This window comes from Patagioenas fasciata, chromosome 4, assembly GCF_037038585.1.
Source record: "Patagioenas fasciata isolate bPatFas1 chromosome 4, bPatFas1.hap1, whole genome shotgun sequence".
Classification (NCBI taxonomy): domain Eukaryota; kingdom Metazoa; phylum Chordata; class Aves; order Columbiformes; family Columbidae; genus Patagioenas; species Patagioenas fasciata.
In genome coordinates, this window is record NC_092523.1 from 56,254,476 (window position 1) to 56,273,520 (window position 19,045).

The window sequence follows — 19,045 nt, forward strand, 5'->3', positions numbered from 1 at the left end:
CTGAGAACAAGCAGGATTTAAACAACTTATGTCTTAAATGAAGGACACTGAACTGTCTGCTAAATCTGTCCAGGCAGCTGTGCATCTGTTGGCACAGATGTGTATGTAAACTTCCAGATCAATCCTTTTCCCCAGGACCATCTGTGCCAACCCCCAGGGCTCAAGAGATTTAACAGATTCCCTGCTCTGACTCTCAGCAGGTGAAGTGGAAGCATGCAGGTACAAATCCTGCCAAGAATAAGTGAAAAATGATTGTGGCCCTTCATTTCAGCATGCCACTGGAGCCACATCAGCAGAAGACAGAGGTGGCAGAGCAGGTACAAGGACAGACACATTATCTCCTGAGCTCACACCACAGGTAGTTCCTAGGCCCAAGCAGATCTGATAGAAAAGCAGGAACCCCACAGCACAGACACAGTGATCCAAGCCTGGGATGCAGTACCTGAAAGTTGCCGAGGAGAGTCATCCCAAAAGAGGCCAAGCACAATGCCACCAGGCCGCTGACATTCAGCCAAGGGTTTAGCACCTTGGGTTTCAGCTGTATGAAGCGCAGGACAGCCACAACAAGCGCTGAGGAGGAAACAGAATGCAAGGGGCATCATTAGTTTGAATTTTTTGGTGTAATGAGGGAAAAAGGACAGCAGAGCTGCTACCATGGATTTCAAGAAAGCAAACTTTGAGCTGTTCAGGGAGCTATTTAGCAGAGTACTCTGGGATTTTCAAACTACTGCAACATGATGCAGTAACCACCTGGCAAGGGGTTCACAGACCCCTCGTCCTCTTTCCATCCAGACGAGAGAGCTCACTGCAGGCTGGCTAGCTTAGTGCTTCTGCACGGCTCCCCCAGCTTAGTTGTAGATGAGATTAAGCACAGGAAGCATTTCTCTTGTAATCCAGTTACGCCAAGCTCCCATGCTTCCTCTTCTCATTATGTTCTTGTCTAGGATGAGGGTTGCAAATTTTCTGGAGGAAAGAAGAACACCTTCCTATTTGCCTGTGGAGCTCCCAGCACATGGTCTATCACATCCACACCAGACATTCACACTGTGGCAGCTGGGCTTGTCTCAAGGTATGTCAAACCCCACCTGTATTAGAAAACGCATGAACAGCACATAGGTATTTCTGCAGGTTTTACCATGATGCCCACTGCCTCTTCTCCTCAGGAACAAGTTGCTGGTGCCACAAAGGTAAGCTGAAATATTGCACTAATCTTCTGTAAAGACTGGAAGAGCAGCCCTTCCAAACTTAGCCAAAGCACTATGACATGATATATGATACATGATTTACCATATGACATAACACCAGGAGATATTCACATTGCATATTCTTGCACTCCCTAGGGAATGCTGCACAGAACGACAAAGCAAGCCAGGCAATCAGTTGTCCTTCAGATGGGATTCAAAACAGAGTACTAAAAAGCCCTTCTTGACACAACACTGCCCAGTTTCAGCTCTAACTGAGCTTTGGCCTTTTGTATCTTCTCCCTGCATATACAAACCATAGCTCTGTAGTCTTCCTGTGAAGCCTGACCTTGCTTCCAGAGACCATACAATTTATTTTTCCTCTTGAGGAAGAGTTCCCTGTTCAGCCAAACTTGTCTCCTGTTCAACTTTCTTGATTTCAACATGGGAATTGCCTGCTCCTGTGCTTCTAAAAGGTGGTTCTTAAAGACTGGCCAGCACCTGTGGACTCCTAAGCCCTCAAAAGCAAAATCCCAGAGTACTCTGCTAAATAGCTCCCTGAACAGCTTAAAGTTTGCTTTCTTGAAATCCATGGTAGCAGTTCTGTTGTCCTTTTTCCCTCATTACACCAAAAATTTCAAACTTAACAACTTCATGATCACTGTGGCCAAGACAGCCACCTACCATCACATCTCCCATGACACATTTGCAAGTCTGAAGATTTCCTGGTTATATTTCTTCTTATGTGGAAAAACAGCACTGAAAGTATCCAGTACAGCTTAGCTTCAAAAAGCTGCATGTCTTTTCTTTGCCTGCCCTTCTTCAGACCAGCTGCTGCCGTCACACTCACACAACTGCTATCCCCATGTCCTCCCAGTTCACACGGTGAGTGAGCATCAAGCCAATTCCTGCCCTTTCCTGAAGCCCATGGGCTCAATAACGCTTGGTGCACGTCCCCAGAGGCTGCTCAAACAGTAATCTGTAGAAATGGAGCTTTACCTGGGAGCAGCTGAAAAGGCAGGTGTGTGTTCACTCCTGACAAACAGCCACCTTAATGTAAGCAGTAGCCTGCTATTCACATGTCCTGTGAAGTGGTTTGGGGGTGAGAAATTTAAATCGTACCATCACAATCACCTTGCACTGGATGTCAGGCATACAAATAAAATGTGTGCAAGACCCTGCCTTAGCACAAACTGGAGCCAGAATTATTTCTCCTAATTGAGATCCTGGTTCAACATGTAAATCAAGATCTGAATTTGAAACAAAACCATACATGGAAACAAAGTGTAAGGATGCCTAAACTGCCCAAAATCCACCCTGAAGTGATTCTTGAAAATAACGAAGTTCATGTCAAAGTTAATAATTAAACACATTATACTGTGTTTTACATCCCAAGCCTCATTTTCATTATGTCTAATTAAGGCTGTTATACTATCTTACTCATACATGTACAGGTCTGGATTAATTCCAAAGCCCAAGTCAACTGAATTTCCCAGGTTTCCAAAAAAAACACCACATCATGCCTTTCACAGGCAGTAGGGGTGGAACTCATAGGTCCAGAGAATAGCTCAGAGTAAAATTGAGAGCTCAATTAATCACCCTATGTAGGAAAAGATAGACGCCAGTACTACTAAAGAAGATCAAATCAAGGTTAAAATAATGAGTTATCTGCTATTTAAGTTTGGGATAATTTGTTCAAAAAACATAAAGGTGAAGGTAACAAACAGTTTTAAGAACCAAACACAGACATATTTTTTCACGTATTTGTACTTTTCAGATTTTTCTTCTCTTTGTCGTGTTTCCCTCTTACTTCCACTGCTGGAAAATGCCAGTAAACTTCAACAGATTTAGTAACAGAATTTAGGAAGGGGTTGGGGGGAATTCAGCAGAGATTATATTTTGCATAATAAGTTGCTGTATTTGCCAGTATTCCCATGCCATTATCTCACATTCACAGCATGTAACAAAATCCCACCATGCAATGAAAAACAGTCACACAGATTCAACAACTAAAAACATTAGAATAAACCAGAACCAATGAAGTTCAAATCCATTCAGCTTCATTCTGTCTTTCTACAAATGAAGACAAAATAGTATTGGCTTAGTAAGTAGTAATAGCAGTTTAAAGGATTTCATATAATCAGATCCAAGAACAATATGTACAGGACATTACTTATGTTTCAGTGACTTATTAAAATAAATTATGAGAGAAGGAAACATTGCCTGTGTGCTTCCTACCTAGAAATGCCGCCATGTTCATGACTTGGCTAAACACGCAGCTTGCAGGAGGTGTGTCACCTGCAATACTTGGAAAATACAAAGCATATCATTGTAACTCTAGGATGGCAAAGACACATAAATAACAACCATTTGTGAGAACAGTAGTTGCAGAAAATTAATCACTTACCTTATATAAGGTGGTCTTTTGGAATCAGGTTTCCTACAAGACATAAATGCACAGGAACCAAGATTCAAGATTTTCCCTCCCATGTAGGTTTTGTTGATTTATTATTTTAAAGAAACAAGTGATTTAAAACAAAGCTCACAACCAGCTCTTACCTATTTGGTACATTTAGTGGGAGAATTTTGTTATCTTCCACTGCTATAAAATAGCTGCCAGGAAAAAGAAGAAGAGAGAAAAATGAAAACAGTGTCAAACCTCCTCCTAGTTTCAATTGCAAATATCAAATCCAAATATCATTAAGTGCCTCGAAGTCCACTGGCAGGACCTGCTGCAGGCAGCCTGTGTCTCTCTCTGCTCAAGCAGGCAGTTTTCCTCACTTTCCAGCCCAACTACGCACCTCCGTTTGTGTTGCATCTCTTTTGTATGGTCAGGTGGACAAACAGGGTCACTGAACTGAGCTGCCTTAAAAATAACCACCCAGAGGAATGTTTTCGTTTTTAATCTGAATAATTTGGTTCATCTGGTTCACCATGCTCCCCCGTACTGTAAAAGCTGTTTGGATGCAAACAGAGGGGAGGGGACAAGAATAATCAGCAATAAGAGTCACACAAATGGCTTAAGCTGAAAAACAACATTCACAGACCATGGCCAAAGTGATATCCTACAATACAGTTGGCTTCTCAGGCCAAGCATAGCTGCTGATTGCACATTTATCACTCCCAAATTCATGCTGCAGTCATCTGCCTGCACGCCTGGGGAAAGCCCAGCTCAGGGAAATGAAAGTCTTGTGTGCATTTTGGTAAGAAGTGTCAGTGAGAAAGTGAGGTGTCAGTGTTAATCCACTGGCAGGTTGTCAGTGTGGTGCTGAATGCTGAAGATTTTGAGTCTGCACCCCAAAGTAGGGCCTAAACTTTTCTGAGTCATTTAAAGAAAAGGCTGTGAAGGAGAATTTTTGCATTTTTACCTGCCTCTTTTCAGGCAGGTCCCAGCAACATGTGGCAGGAAGAAGGCACAGTGAGAATCTTTGCCTGGGGAGCACAGAAAATCAGGGATAAAAATGTGATCCTCCAAGCCCTGAACTGGCACAGACTGGCCATCCTCATGTGCCTTCCAAGCCTCACAGTAACTAGAGGACAGAGCATTCCTAAAATACTCTCCCTACAGAGGCAGCCCACGCCAGTGGTGCTACCAACTGCCTCAGCCTAATTTGCTCTTTCAAATAACTAGCAAGTGGGAACTTACACTATCCATAATCCGGCCGATGTAAACAGGGTAAACACAAGAGGTAAAAACATCCACACGCTGCATTTCTTCCCATCCATACCTGCTAGAAACAAAGAACAAAGTAAAAACAAAGGAAATAGAGTACAGGTACTGACCCCACTCTGTCCCCCTCTTTTGAAAGCAGGAAGAACATCCACACAGCAGGTGTTGAAGCACCCCAAGATCAAGCTTGTAATGGTCAAGCAGCAGGCGATGCAAACTTTTCACATAGTCATTATCAGCATAAGGGGTTAAGCTGCTGCACACAAGCAGCTTCATCTGCACCATGCATAAAAATCAAGGCATAAAGAGCCTGCGGCAAGAGGGAAGACTTTTCAGACACGCCTACAGAATTCGTGTGGTTTTCAAAGTATTTTTCTTAAGCACTTTGCTCAAGGTCACACCACAAGACCCACAGCCCTAATTCCCTGCTGCCTCCCATAGGCACAAGGCGAGGCCACCTCCTTGCTGGGATCATTACCAATTCCACACACACTGCCGTAGCAAAGCCTGCAGCACGAAGGGAGAAGGATGCACGTGCTGTCTCATCTCCACAAAGCACACGACCAGCTTCGATCCTGGCCACAGCAATTAGCTAAAAAAAGCATTCGGCTGCATCCAGAGTGGAGCCAAGCTTGAGTGCCGGTACCCAGAGCACTGTCAGGACCAAAGCATTACAAACAGGATCCACTCCTCACATGTAGATGCTGTGAAATCCTGTGTGGGGTGTTAAGGATGCTGCGTACAGCACCTCCTGAGGAACCATTTGTCCTTCAGGCAAGATCATGCTGGATGAGCATCTGAGATGTCAGGGCTTTCCTTATAACACATGCAGTTCAGAAATGTTACTATTTTGCTGTGCTGTGGACAAAGAGTCTCCTGTGCCCCCCTGTGAGTTCTTTGACAATGGATCAAATACTTCCTCATGCTCTGTCCTCCTCTGTAAATATTCCTCCAGGCAACAACACAGCCAAGAAATGCAGACAGAGAGCAAACATGGCAATGCTCCCTGCTCCAGCACCTGCTCTCCTTTCACCAGGGCAGCAGCACCTGTGTCTCTGTGCTCTGCTTCCTCCTCCTTCCCATAACTTGCTGCAGGGCAGGCATCTCCTGGGCTCACCGAGGTCCCCATAGGACAGGGAGGCATCCCAGGGTGTTGGTGTAGCTCAGACATGATGGCCCTTCACTAGAGCCTGCTTGTGTCTGCAGCTCAGGTCTTTAAAGCAATGACTCTTTCCTTTGCTCCAGAGAATCATAGAATAGTTCGGGTTGGGAGGGACTTCAAAGCTCACATGGTCCAACCTCTCTGCCGTGAGCCGGGACATCTTCACCCAGATCAGGTTGCTCAGAGCCCCATCCAGCCTGGCCTGGGATGTCTCCAGGGATGCAGCATCCACCACCTCTCTGGGTAACCTGAGCCAGTGTTTCACCACCCTTAGCATAAAAAATTTCTTCCTCATGTCTAGCCTGAATCCTCCCCTCCTTCAGTTTAAAACCATCACCCCTTGTCATATTGTAAGAGGCCCTGCTAAAAAGAAGAAAGCACCCGCATTGTCTTCCTCCCCTTCTGAGCTCCACTGGCCTCCCTACATCTCACCTGCAGCATAAGAACCATGGTCTTTCTGGGCTACTGCCCTGCTCTCTCCCCACTGAGGATCTGCAGAAGACAGTAAGCACTTTCACCACCATGCAGCCAGTCCCCAGCTCACCATCCTGACAATATAGCCACAGGCTGCAAAGGAAACGCTGGCTGGACACTGCTTGGGGCCCCAGCCACTGCCTGCTGCCCTGTCCCATGGCGGCAGATGCTGGAAGAGTCAAGGTGAGACTCCCCAGACTCACACTTGCCCTCACTACAGCTCAGCTGTCCCATATTCTCTGCCCATCGCCTGTCAGAGGTACAAAACAACATCCCTGCAATGTACTAAATTCTGCCCAGGAACGGATGAGGAGTGAGTTAAGAGCGTATGGGTCAGAATTAAGGGACAGGCTGGCAGGGGTGATACTGTTGTGGGTGTCTATTACAGGCCACCGGATCAGGATGAGGAAGCTGATGAGGCCTTCTATGGGCAGCTGAGAGTGGCCTCACAGTCACAGGCCCTGGTTGTTGTGGGTGATTTTAACTTCCCTGATGTTTGCTGGAAGGACCATTCAGCCAGCCAGCCACAGTCCAGGAGGTTCCTCCAGTGCATTGATGATAACTTCCTCATGCAGATGGTGGAGGAGCCAACTAGGAGAGGAGTGCTGCTGGATCTCATCCTCACTAACAAGGAGGGTCTGGTCGAAGCGGTAAAGGTTGAGGGCTGCCTGGGGTGCAGTGACCACGAGATGGTGGTGTTCAGCATCTCGTGTGGCAGGAACAGAATAGCAAGTAGAATTGCAACCCTGGACTTTGGCAGGGCTAACTTTGGCCTTTTCAAGGAATTGCTGGGGGAAATCCCATGGGCAAGACTGCTTGAAGGAAAAGGGGCCCAAGAGAGCTGGATCGCATTCAGAGATTGCTTCTTCCATGCTCAGGATCAGAGCATCCCCACACGTAGGAAGTTGAGGAATGGAGCCAGGAGGCCTGTGTGGTTGAACAGGGATCTGTTGGGTATGCTCAAGCAGAAGAGGAGAGTTTACAGGTCATGGAAGCAGGGGCTGGCCACTTGGGAGGAATATAAGGCTGCTGTTAGAGGATGTGGGAAGGCAGCTAGGATAGCCACGGCGAGAGGGGTCAAGGACAGCAAAAAGAACTTTTTCAAATACATAGCAGATAAAACTAATACCAGAGGCAACGTAGGCTCACTGATGAATGGGGTGGGTGCCCTGGTGGCAGAAGATATCGAGAAGGCAGAATTACTGAATGCCTTCTTTGTCTCTGTCTACTCTGCTGGAGGCTGTCCTGGGGAGCCCTGTACCCCTGAGACCCCGGATGAAGCCAGGTCAATGGAGGAGTTTGCTTTAGTCGATGAGGACTGGGTTAGGGAGCAATTAAATAGTCTGGACATCCATAAATCCATGGGTCCAGATGGGATGCACCCGCGAGTGCTGAGGGAGCTGGCTGAACTCATTGCTAGAGACCGATCTCCATCATCTTTGCCAAGTCTTGGGTAATGGGAGAGGTGCCCGAGGATTGGAGGAAAGCAAATGTCACTCCAGTCTTCAAAAAGGGCAAGAAGGAGGACCCGGCTAATTATAGACCGGTCAGCCTCACCTCTGTCCCTGGGAAAGTAATGGAACAGCTTATCCTTGGTGCCAACTCAAGGCATATCAAGGATAAGAGGGTCATTAGGGGCAGTCAGCATGGCTTTACCAAGGGTAGGTCATGCTTGACCAACCTCATAGCCTTTTATGAGAATGTAACAAGGTGGATGGATGATGGCAGAGCGGTGGATGTGGTCTACCTTGACTTCAGTAAAGCCTTTGACACAGTCCCTCACAGCATCCTCACAGCTAAGTTGAGGAGGTGTGGTCTAGACAATAGAGTAGTGAGGTGGGTTGCAAACTGGCTTAAGGAGAGAAGCCAGAGAGTGGTAGTCAATGGTGCAGAGTCCAGTTGTAGGCCAGTATCTAGTGGAGTGCCTCAGGGGTCAGTACTGGGGCCAATATTATTCAATATATTCATTAACAATGTGGACAAGGGAATTGAGTGTACTATCAGCAAGTTTGCTGATGACACCAAGCTGGGAGGAGTGGCTGACACGCCAGAAGGCTGTGCTGCCATCCAGCGGGACCTGGACAGGATGGAGAGTTGGGTGGGGAATAAGCTGATGAAATTTAACAAGGGAAAGTGTAGAGTCCTGCATCTGGGCAGGAACAACCCCAGGTTCCAGTATAGGTTGGGAAATTACATATTAGAGAGCAGTGTAGGGGAAAGGGACCTGGGGGTCCTGGTGGACAGCAGGATGACCATGAGCCAGCACTGTTCCCTTGTGGCCAGAAAGGCCAATGGCATCCTCAGGTGTATTACAAGGGTAGTAGTCAGTAAGTAGATCGAGAGAGGTTGTCCTTCCCCTCTACTCTGCCCTGGTGAGGCCCCATCTGGAATATTGTGTCCAGTTCTGGGCCCCTCAGTTCAAGAAGGACAGGGAACTGCTGGAGAGGGTCCAGTGTAGGGCAACAAAGATGATTAAGGGAGTGGAGCACCTCCCTTATGAGGAAAGGCTGAGGGAGCTGGGTCTCTTTAGTTTGGAGAAGATGAGACTGAGGGGTGACCTTATTAACGTTTATAAATATATAAAGGGTGAGTGCCACAAGGATGGAGCCAGGCTCTTCTTGGTGGTAAACAATGATAGGACAAGAGGTAATGGGATCAAACTGGAACACAAGAGGTTCCACTTAAATTTGAGAAAAAACTTCTTCTCAGTGAGGGTAACAGAGCACTGGAACAGGCTGCTCAGGGAGGTTGTGGAGTCTCCTTCCCTGGAGACATTCAAAGCCCGCCTGGACATGTTCCTGTGCGACCTCACCTAGGTGTTCCTGCTCCAGCAGGGGGATTGGACTAGATGATCTTTTGAGGTCCCTTCCAATCCCAAACATACTGTGATACTGTGATACCCTGAGCTACACCATGCTTGCACAAAACTACAAGACCATGATCTGGTGCTGTCTCTATGGTTAGTCTTGAGTGAGGCTGATTCGCAAACCTTAAAAGACAGAAAAGCAATCATATACCATCTCTTCCCTGGCCTGGAAAGAGAGGGAATTGTAGACTGAGAGCATAAAATGATGCAAGTATCAAATATGCCAATTTAACAAGCAGTTAGCTCCAGTATTTATACACATCTTTAGGATGGTATAAAGGATCAGAAGAAATTCTCAACAAGAGCAGACTAGCTTTCCCCACCCATGTTGTCTCTGTTCCTGTCCTCCTGCACAGGAGACACAAAGGGTTTCACAGCTCTGTTCCCGCAGTTTTCTGCTCCCATTTTCGTTGAAAGGGAGCAGCCAGGTAATCAAAGAATACAATTATAGAATCATTTGGGTTGGAAGAGACCCTCAAGATCACTGAGTTCAACCATTAACCTAACTCTTACACTAGACCATATCCCTAAGAACCTCATCTACATGTCTTTTAAACCTCTCCAGGGATGGTGAGTCAACCACTTCCCTGGGCAGCCTGTTCCAAAGCCCAGCAATTCTTTTCCTGAAGAAACTTTTTCCTAATATTCAATCTGAACATCCCCTCGCACAACTTGAGGCCATCTCTTCTCATCCTATCACTTGCTACTTGGGAGAAGAGACCAACACCCTCAGCCTATGTTTTCTCTGCAAGGTAATTGCTGCGCACGCAGCACTCAACTCTTTCCCACAGTGGTGGATGGACTAAGCCATGGTAATGCAATTCCTTCAGGTCACGGGATGGCACATCTTATTACTTACCCTTCCTCCTCAGAAAAGCACAAAGGATTAATTTATGCAATAAAAGCAAACACTAGCAATAACACTTGTCTTCATTAACAGGTTGTCACAGCTCCTCTGCTTTCCAGCATGCCTCCCAGCCATGAAACCACAGCCTGCGTAAGCTATTTCAGCACTGTCGTGCAGAGAGGGAGGTGACAGGAGGCTTTTCCCCAGGCAGAGAGCACAGGGATAGGAACTTGATGGGGAAACAGGAAAATGCTGTCCAAATAACCATTACTCTGTGCTGAGCTCTGCAGTGAGGCGAGGGCAGGACTGGTGCTCAAACTCACCAAAGTCAGTGCAACATAGCTTTGGATTCACTGTCTTGGAAAACAGTCCTGTGTTTTATATTCAGTGTGCCATGCAGAACCCCCTTCTACTGACCACTAACAGAAAATGACATCTGAAATCACTGCATATTAAATAAGTGACAAGCGCAGAGCACAGAGTCCCAGTGGGAAGCCAGGTCCACTGTTCAAAAAAACACAACTGTTCCATTTCAGCTGGTTAAAAACAAACACCCAGAGAACATCCCCAAAACATGCCTCTCTTCACAGCCAAGGAAGGGCAGCAGCCCCACAGAGCAGAACAACCACTCACATGTGACCAGGTCTCCACCAGAGCTCAGCGCAGCCAGGACTGGACCTTTTGGAAAATAAGCACCCCGCATCGGGGCAGCCAGCCTCGCAGGGTGCTGAGCTCTGTGCAAGCCTGCCTCTTACAGGAGGCATCAAGAACTGATCGGGAAACGATGCTGCTGCTAAGCACTCTGCTCTGATGGGCTATGTGCCAAGGCATGGGTGCAGGACAGCACAAGCAAGTAGCATCTGGCACATCCTCAGAAGGAGAGCAGAGGGGGACTGGCTGGACCAGTGGCATTGCTGGCCCCTGCCAGCCCACGCAGGAGGAGTGTGCCACCTGCAACTCACTGATGAAATACCAAAAGCAGGAAAGAATGGTCCCTTTCCCCCAGGTCCCCAAACGGCAACATCTTTTCATGCTGTCCATTGGTACATCCTACAAATGCTTGAAGATGTTCAAAGAGCCCTGTGTGGGCAGAGGATGTTTTAATACCAGGATTCAGCTTATGGGCATTCCTCATTTACTCTCTGCTGTGTTATTCAGGTACCAGGAACAAAATTACATGTAACCTCCCTTCCAAAGGAGAAACCCCAGCATGTGCCAAACCTACCTAGCTTTGCACTGGTGTTCAGCAGATATCATTCTCAGCAGTCACCTCTGGGTTAACCTGTCCCTTTCACAGATGGCCCCAATGTTTGTGTTTTCAAGCTGTGAGACCCTTGTGCATGCAATGACCAGCATCTTCACCAGCAGCCAGGAACAAGAGAATGAGGAACCCAACTGACAGCCTCCCCTGCAGCACCACAGCTGTTGAGTCAAAATAAAATGCCAAGAGAGATAGAAAAAATAGCCTAAATTCTCCATGGGAAATGTAGAAACAATTTCTTTGACAGTTAATAGCTCCACAGGGATGACACAAAGCCAACCTTCCCCTCCACAGCTCTGTTCTGCATTGTTGCTGTGACCAATAATGCCAAATCTGAGCAGGCAACTCCAGCCAGTGACAACAGCCATCAGCACCTACCTCATCCAGGAGGCAGTTGATAATTGCACACACCCATTTGTCTTTAATTTTAAGGCTTGCATGGAAAAGCGTCCAGTGACAAAAAGCCCTCATGGTGCAATGGATTCACAAAGCTAATACAAACGAGTAGCTGATCGCAGCCAGACTCAGCCCACCTTCCCAAAAGCATATCCCCTGGTTTTTCAGTCCCTCTTGGCTCCTGGTCTCACACCAGCATTGCAAAAACCCCAGTGAGGCGCACACCTGCTGCCAGCTCTCATGGGTCAGGGTGCAGAACTGCAAAGGGTTTCACATTAGCGCTGCAAAAGGGTGTGTCTTGAGAATTCATCGCAATGCAGGCTTTCTCCATTCCCTCCATTCTCATTTTTATGTCTAAATTTGCTCAGACAATCAGCTGTTTGCTCTGGTTTTATTACCATTGCCCCACTACACCCCCTCAACCAATTAAGCTCCCATTCCTCTAATGTACGCACTTCAGTTACCACAGGCAGCTCACCAAACATATACTGCTGTTTGAACAAGGTTTATTTAATGTAACTATCTTAATTTCATCTGCAAAGTTATAGGCTCTTCCTGAAGTTTTTTGCCAGAGGACCCAAATGTAAGGAAGGACAAAATTACTACATTAACAGAGTCATACGTCTTTATTTTTAAGACTAGAGCACGCAGATGCATTTCAAGAGCCTGTACAGAAGCTGCATAATAAGCCAGAGCAATGCTCCTGCATTTCACAGAGCTGGGCCATCGAGTCTTTTCAGAGAACAGGTACAGAGCCAGAAGCACTGGGAAAAGGAAAATGTTGTTCAAATCACTCAGCAATTCACAAAGAATTGCTGCCAGTCAGCAACAAAGGGGAACAAACACAATTTGTCTTTTGGGGGAGCCTGCTATAGCTCTCTGTTGCTTTTAAAAGCAAAAATAACCACAGTCACTTGATACCTAATCACTGGAACTGAGCGGATACAAACCAGCACATTACAAAACTTGCCACCTACAAGCCATAGATGTGAACATAACAAAGCAGAGTGTTTTCAGGTTTATTTTAAGGTTCCAAGCCTGATTGCACAATGAAAGAGAGAAAGCACACCAGAAAGTTGGAAGTACATAACAAAATAGCAGGTAACAGGAAAAGATGCCATCCCCTCCATCAGCAGGGTATGACATTCTGGTTGCTCCAGGTACCCATCTACTATCTCAAAGATGCGCGGTGCCCAAATGCCATTTTCATTTATTCATATAAGAGAGGAATGAGAAAAGGTAAAGACATCTCCAGGTTTTGCGTGGTGGAAGCTGGAGATGCTTCAGTAATCCTGCAATGATGTTGAGAGACAATGCTTTCACCGAAGGAAACATCCATACATATTTCTTGTCTGATTTCACATGCTGTAAATGCATTCAGCGTGCTAATGAAACACTCTGGCCAACACAAACCTAACAGAGATGGAAAAGCACATCAAAGGAATGAAACCTAGTCAACAAAAAAACAGGGGCAGAAAAAGGCTGTATTGGCATCTGCTTGTCCATACTGTCAGTCTTAGACCTCTCCGAGATTTTCTGGGGAGCTGTCTCCTGTGGTTGTGCAAAATTAATTCATTATCAATTCTGTAAATACATACATTACGCTTTTCTTGAGTGCCTCAGTAAGAAGACTGTGTGACTGATAGCATGTCAAACCCAGAGACACTCCTGCAGCCCTGCTGGGTCCCAAGGCCAGCGTCACTCCTCTGCACCCTGCTGTCCTTAACTGCCCTTGGAACACTGCTTCCTGCTGCCGCACAATCTTCGCCCTCAATCGCACGTAAGTACTTACAGGCCATTGAGGAAGCGGTGCCGAGCTGCTGTGTTACAGCCAGAGACGTCGCCTGTAAATGCTTCTGCGCTGAGTCTGCCTTTCTGGCATTTGGCGTTGTATAAACCAGGTGTGTTCTGCTTCAAAACCAGGCTCCTGGATGCTATAAAAGATAAAATAAATACAGTTGCCCACCTTAGGACTAAAGGGGTGTTCTGCAGGCTTGGACAGCACTGTGCTCCAACCCACACACCTACATCGTCCTGCACTGACCTCCCAAACGTCCCACTTGTACCAGGAGCAGGGCTGGGGCAATCACAGTCCTCAGCCTCCAACATGCAAAGGAGACAGAGGCAGGAGCTAAGTAAGGCAGATGGTAGGTGTTCAGTTTTGAAAGAGCTGGGTCAACAGGCAGTGAAACCAGCTGGGAGCTGCCAGGGCTTACAGTGAGACCCACAGTAAGCTTAGGAGCACTGTGTTTTGTAGGCATGGTTTGTTTGTTTGCCCCAAGGCCTTTCAGGAGAGTTCTTACCTTGTTAGGGACATGAGGTTCCTAGGGACATGGTCTAGTGACAGTGTTAGGTTAACAGTCAGACTCGATCATCTTGAAGGTCTCTTCCGACTAAAATGATTCTACAGTTCAAGGACCCCATTCTGCTTGGGAGCTGCCACTGCAAGATCCAGCCCCCTTGGCTCCCTACAACCTCAGGAGCTGCACAAGCCAGTCCCATAGTGAAATCCCAAAGTGGAGAGCTGTTAAAAAATGAGGAGGGCTATTTATCTCCTTATAAAAGAGAAGACAGCAAAGCTTTCTCTGCTTCAGCTATGCTGTGAGGAAAGTGCCTCTGAAATCATCTCTTTGGTCTGCAAACAATACACAAATACTGGTTGATGTTGTGGCAAAGCCCAGAAAGTCTGAGACATCATGCAGACAGGCTGCCCAGTGACTATCCTCCACCTTATTAACAGATTGATAGAGGTCTGCAGAGGTGTTTTGTTTGCTCCTCAGTTCCAAAACCATGAATGCCTTCAAGCACTTCCAATGCGCAGGAGCAAGCAAAGCCAAGACACATGTTGCGACAGAAGGGGGCAGGAAGCCTGCTGGAAAGGATTGTCTCATTATTGGGAAAACAATGTAAGTGTTGGGAGTGGCAAAGAACAAGCAACAGGGAGGCGAAAGCTGGCAAAGAGACAGACATATGCTGTGTGGACTTAACAGGCAGCTTTGAAGGTAAGGACAGACTAAGCCTGGCGCTTGCAGAGCAGATTTGCAGAGCAGTTATTCCTGGTTATATTGCCACCTTCTCCTGCAGTTTATGGATTACAGAGTGCATGCCCTGGCAGGCCAGAGCAGTGCCAGATCTCCCTCCCTTTGCTACCCTGCCACTGCTTTTTTCCCACACAAACACAAAACATAAACTCAAGCCACAGAGTTTCCCATGCAGTGTAAGCAAGGCTTTTTTCACCTGTTCACCTTGTCTTTCACCTCTCTTGACCCTTCCACCCCTCTTTTACCCACTGTTTGGAAGCATGAGCTCCTTTCTTCACTGCATTTTGCAGCTCCACACTTCTGAAGAGATGTGCACTGTCCCCAGAGCAGCATTTCTTTCAGTTACACCAGTGGGCACCACTAGCAGAAGCGTAAATACCAAGCACTTGTCAGCCATGGGGAAAACACCCAAGGCCTTTGACATTTTAGGGAGTGTGGCATAGCACAATGAGCCTTCTCAGGACTGTTTGCCCTCACCAACCTCTTCAGCCTCCGACTTTGTGCCTCCTCGGCTACTCACAAGGCAGAGGTACTTGTCCCCTTGTACTAACCAGCAAAGCACCAGAAAAGCTGCAGCAAGATGATGGGCCAGAGTATCACATACAAGGAATGGATGTGCAGAACCCATGGCTTGGTTCTTGTTATTACTCTGGCATAGAGGTTGTCAACGGTACAAACTACCACATCAGTCTTTTGACTCGGTTTAGACCTGTGGAGATCATGTGCCCTGAGACAAATATAAGGTAAGCAATCATACGCAGGTGTTTCTGTGGTGTTCATCACTGCCTCACCAGCATTCCTTATTTGTAGGAACTACTTATGTTTATTTACCAGTCTCCCAGACTGCTACAACCACAAATTGCTGTTTGCACGGTACTCAGGTGAGCTACAGGAGGAAAGTGTCATACGTGTCTCACTTCATGTGAACCTGTTGCAAACACAACACAGAGCGGATCAGGGAATAGCCTCCACCTGTTAAACAGGGGCCAAGTCAGCCTCTCCATCATGTCCGGAGGGCTTAAAACTTCTGCTGTCTTTTGAAATATTTTCAGAGACAGACTTTCCTGTAGCACATGAGACTTCTAAGAGTATTCAGCTGGGCCAAGACCACCTTATGGAGGCTCTCCCTGTCAAAGCTGTGGCAATCTCCAGGGGCTTGAGCAGGCAAAGTCCACTCCTGTAGTGCCAAACCCGATGGGCCACAGGCTCTTCTGGCTCAGGCTGGGGAAAACGGGATGACCATGCCACCACTGCTAATCCCAGGGGTTCCTCATGGGGAACAGGAAAGAACACAGGGAGGTCAGAAGTTCCTTGCCCAACTACCTAGATCTGACCCAGCTCAGGAAATCCAGAGGTCACTGGCCCTCCAGCCACCACTGCAGCAGACTGGCCCAAGTCCCCCAGGCTTGCCTGGGCATCTCCTCATGGCACCAGGGAGCCCTTTGCTCTCCCCTCCCACGGCCCTTGCCTAACAGCTCTCCTGAAGCAGCCATGCTGCCTGTTCCATGGGGGAGCACAGCGCAGCAGCTCCTTAGTGCTGAGGAGGATGAGGCCTCTGCTTTCCTGTGTGGCAGGCAGGGTGGAGAGCCAGCTTCTCTGCTGTCCTGCACATGGGGCCAGCCCTCCCCAAAGGAGCCAGGTCTGCATGCCTGCCAAAAGCAATCACCCCTCAACTGAGCAAACAGCACTCTTGCAGAGAACCTGCTGCTCCAGCAGGCACCTCTCCCTTGCAGGCATGACCATCCAGGGGTAACTGCAGCATTAAAAATGTGCATTAAACCACATGCAAGGTAATCTGTAGCTGTTTTTACAATTCCTTTAACAGCTTTTGAGGCCTCATCTGTCTGCTTTTCCTCTCCTCCTTCCCCCCATTCACTCCACCCTTCTCTCCCACCTGTTCCCAGTGTGCTTCCCTTTCACCCCCCTCAACCCACTGTCACCCCTGCACCGCAGGTGACTGCATCTGCAACGTGCTGGGACCCAAGTCGAGAGAAGCCAGGCAACTGGAGGCCTTTGCAAGTCTCTCTGAGGCAGCAAAATAATCATTATTCCCATTTTAGACAATAGGGCCAGCGAGTTGCTTGCCCAGAGGCCACAGGGGAAATCGGTGACACAAAGGAGCCAAGCCTGCAGCACTAGCTTTCTCACCTGCCAGTCATCCCCCCTCCCTGTTTATTTCTCCCGATATATTGCTTAGGATCATCTCTCTCGTTTCCCACAGACCTTTCTCTGCTTCTTTGCTCCCACTTATCCTGCAATCAGGGCTCATTTCAGCTTGGACTGCCAGATTGGGACCTTAGAGTGCCTTTTGTTGGGCCAAACCACAATCTTGCAATCTCAGGCTGCCTGGAAATGGCTGGGGGAGGAGAGGAAACTGGGGACATGCTATTTCTTCCAAGAAAAAAACAATTGAACACATTGGTGTTCATACAAGCGCACATCACTGCTCTGCATCCAAAAAGCAAACACCGCAGCACAAAGAATCTTAAAAGGGGAAACGAAACAACAGCACTGACTTCCACAAAACAGGCACAGAAAATGCTGACAGCTGAGCACCAAGAAGAGCACAAGAAAAGAATTGCATTTGTACAACAGTGAAAACAGGAGCCAGATGTTTGTCAAGCAAATATGAGTCCCCATTCTTTACCCTGTTGCCCAAAGGCAGAAAGTCATCAAGAATCAAGTCCCCTTCTTTCAGGCAGTTGTATCGACTTGAGCAAGACACAACAGGCAGTCAGTCTGTTGGGATATACCTTTCAAACACTTCCCTCCTCCATATTGAGTTGCTATTCATCATTAACCATACATGTATACATTGCTATGGCACGAGGACTGTGTGAATGTTGGCCAGATAATCCTTAAGGTCACTTTCCTGAGAAGCTTTGTTTAAAAAACAAATAAGAAAACAAAACACCACAACAGAAGGGAAGGTTAGCTCATAATTTCTCCAACCTTTTCTAGCCCCAGAACTCTGAATCAATGGTCTGTCACAAGCATGCTGCTGTAAGAAAAAGCTAAGACAGATCCCAAGCGACCCCATCATCACCCTGGGACAGTAGCACCCAGCATGGGCTTGTGTCTGTCAGATGCAGGATCTCACCCTTCCTTCCCTGAGGGACCACAGCAAGCCGAATGGCATTCCTCGAAACCTCTTCCTCTCCCAGGACTTTACCGGGACACAGCCCGTGTGTCAGGGATCTCGACAGGATCTGGGGAAGGCAGGACCTGTCCCACCTCAGAGCCTCAGCACAGCTGAGCCTTTTCCACAGCCCCCTGTGCAAAGAGGGCTGGCAGCAAGCTGGCAGATGGTCCTGCTGAGCTCTATCATCATTACCATCCCCACATCCCTCACCCCTGAAAGGATGCCACTGACGGGCTCACAGGCAAGACAGACTCTTAAATAATGATCTAATCTCTCTCCCATAGCTGGGTCCTTCAGGCCCTAAGTCAAGCGGCTCTAGTTGTCTTATCTATCTACCTTGTGTCAACTTGCCGTCAATCAGCCAGCTCCGGGACGGCCAGCACCGCGATTTCAGCTCCCCCCCGAGCGCTGCAGCACCTGCGGTGCCCCGCCGGGCCAGTCCCCGCTGCCGGTCGCCGCGGAGGGCAGCGCAGCCCCCCGGCACCCCGCGGCGGGGATCGCCCTCCCGCGGGGCTGCCCGACCGCCCCAAGGCCCGGGGGAGGGCTGCGACAGGGCAAGGGGGAGTGACAATGCGCGGGGGGGGTGTTGCGACAGGGCGGCGACGGCGCGACTGACGGCTGCGGGGGGTGCTGCGGGGGGTCTCGCGCTCCCAACGGTCGCTGCCGGGGGAGGGTCCCGCGGCGGGGCGGCTGTTACCTGCGGGCGGCTCCGGCACCGGCTCCGGCGGCGGCGATCGGGCTGGGCCAGGGCCGGGGAGGCGGCACGGCATCGCCCCCGCCCCGCCCCGGACGGGCGGGGATTGCAGCCGCAGCCACGGTGGCTGGGAGCGGCTGTGAGCGGCCCCGGGACTCCCCGGAGCCGGGTGTCGATAAAAGCCACTGGGCCCTGGCCGCTGGTTCTGGGGTGGTGGGGAGCGAACGCAGCCTCTGCGGGATGCTCAGAGCAGCCCTTCATCACGGCTGGTCCTCGGCGACCCGATCTCTGCCAAAAACAAGCACTTTATG

The 19,045-nt window shown here is 48.4% G+C and overlaps 1 protein-coding gene across 6 annotated transcripts in view; it reads right to left on the bottom strand.

Moving 5' to 3' along the window:
• Positions 1–18,827, bottom strand: part of TMEM150C (transmembrane protein 150C) — a 31,962-nt gene extending 13,135 nt beyond the window's left edge. For 2 of the 6 annotated variants that reach the window (XM_071807945.1, XM_065836496.2), the window contains exons 1-7: positions 18,738–18,827; positions 13,650–13,791; positions 4,828–4,912; positions 3,741–3,794; positions 3,589–3,621; positions 3,420–3,487; positions 443–570 (exon numbers count right to left, since the gene is read on the bottom strand). In XM_071807945.1, coding sequence (XP_071664046.1) covers positions 443–570; positions 3,420–3,487; positions 3,589–3,621; positions 3,741–3,794; positions 4,828–4,912; positions 13,650–13,656 — 375 coding nt within the window. In that variant the 5' untranslated portion in view covers positions 13,657–13,791; positions 18,738–18,827. Of the gene's footprint in view, positions 1–442; positions 571–3,419; positions 3,488–3,588; positions 3,622–3,740; positions 3,795–3,982; positions 4,138–4,827; positions 4,913–11,425; positions 11,563–13,649; positions 13,792–18,376; positions 18,565–18,737 lie in introns of those variants that run through there. The other 4 variants (XM_071807948.1, XM_071807946.1, XM_065836495.2 and 1 more) reach the window with 4 other exon arrangements.
• Positions 18,828–19,045: the final 218 nt, after the last annotated feature.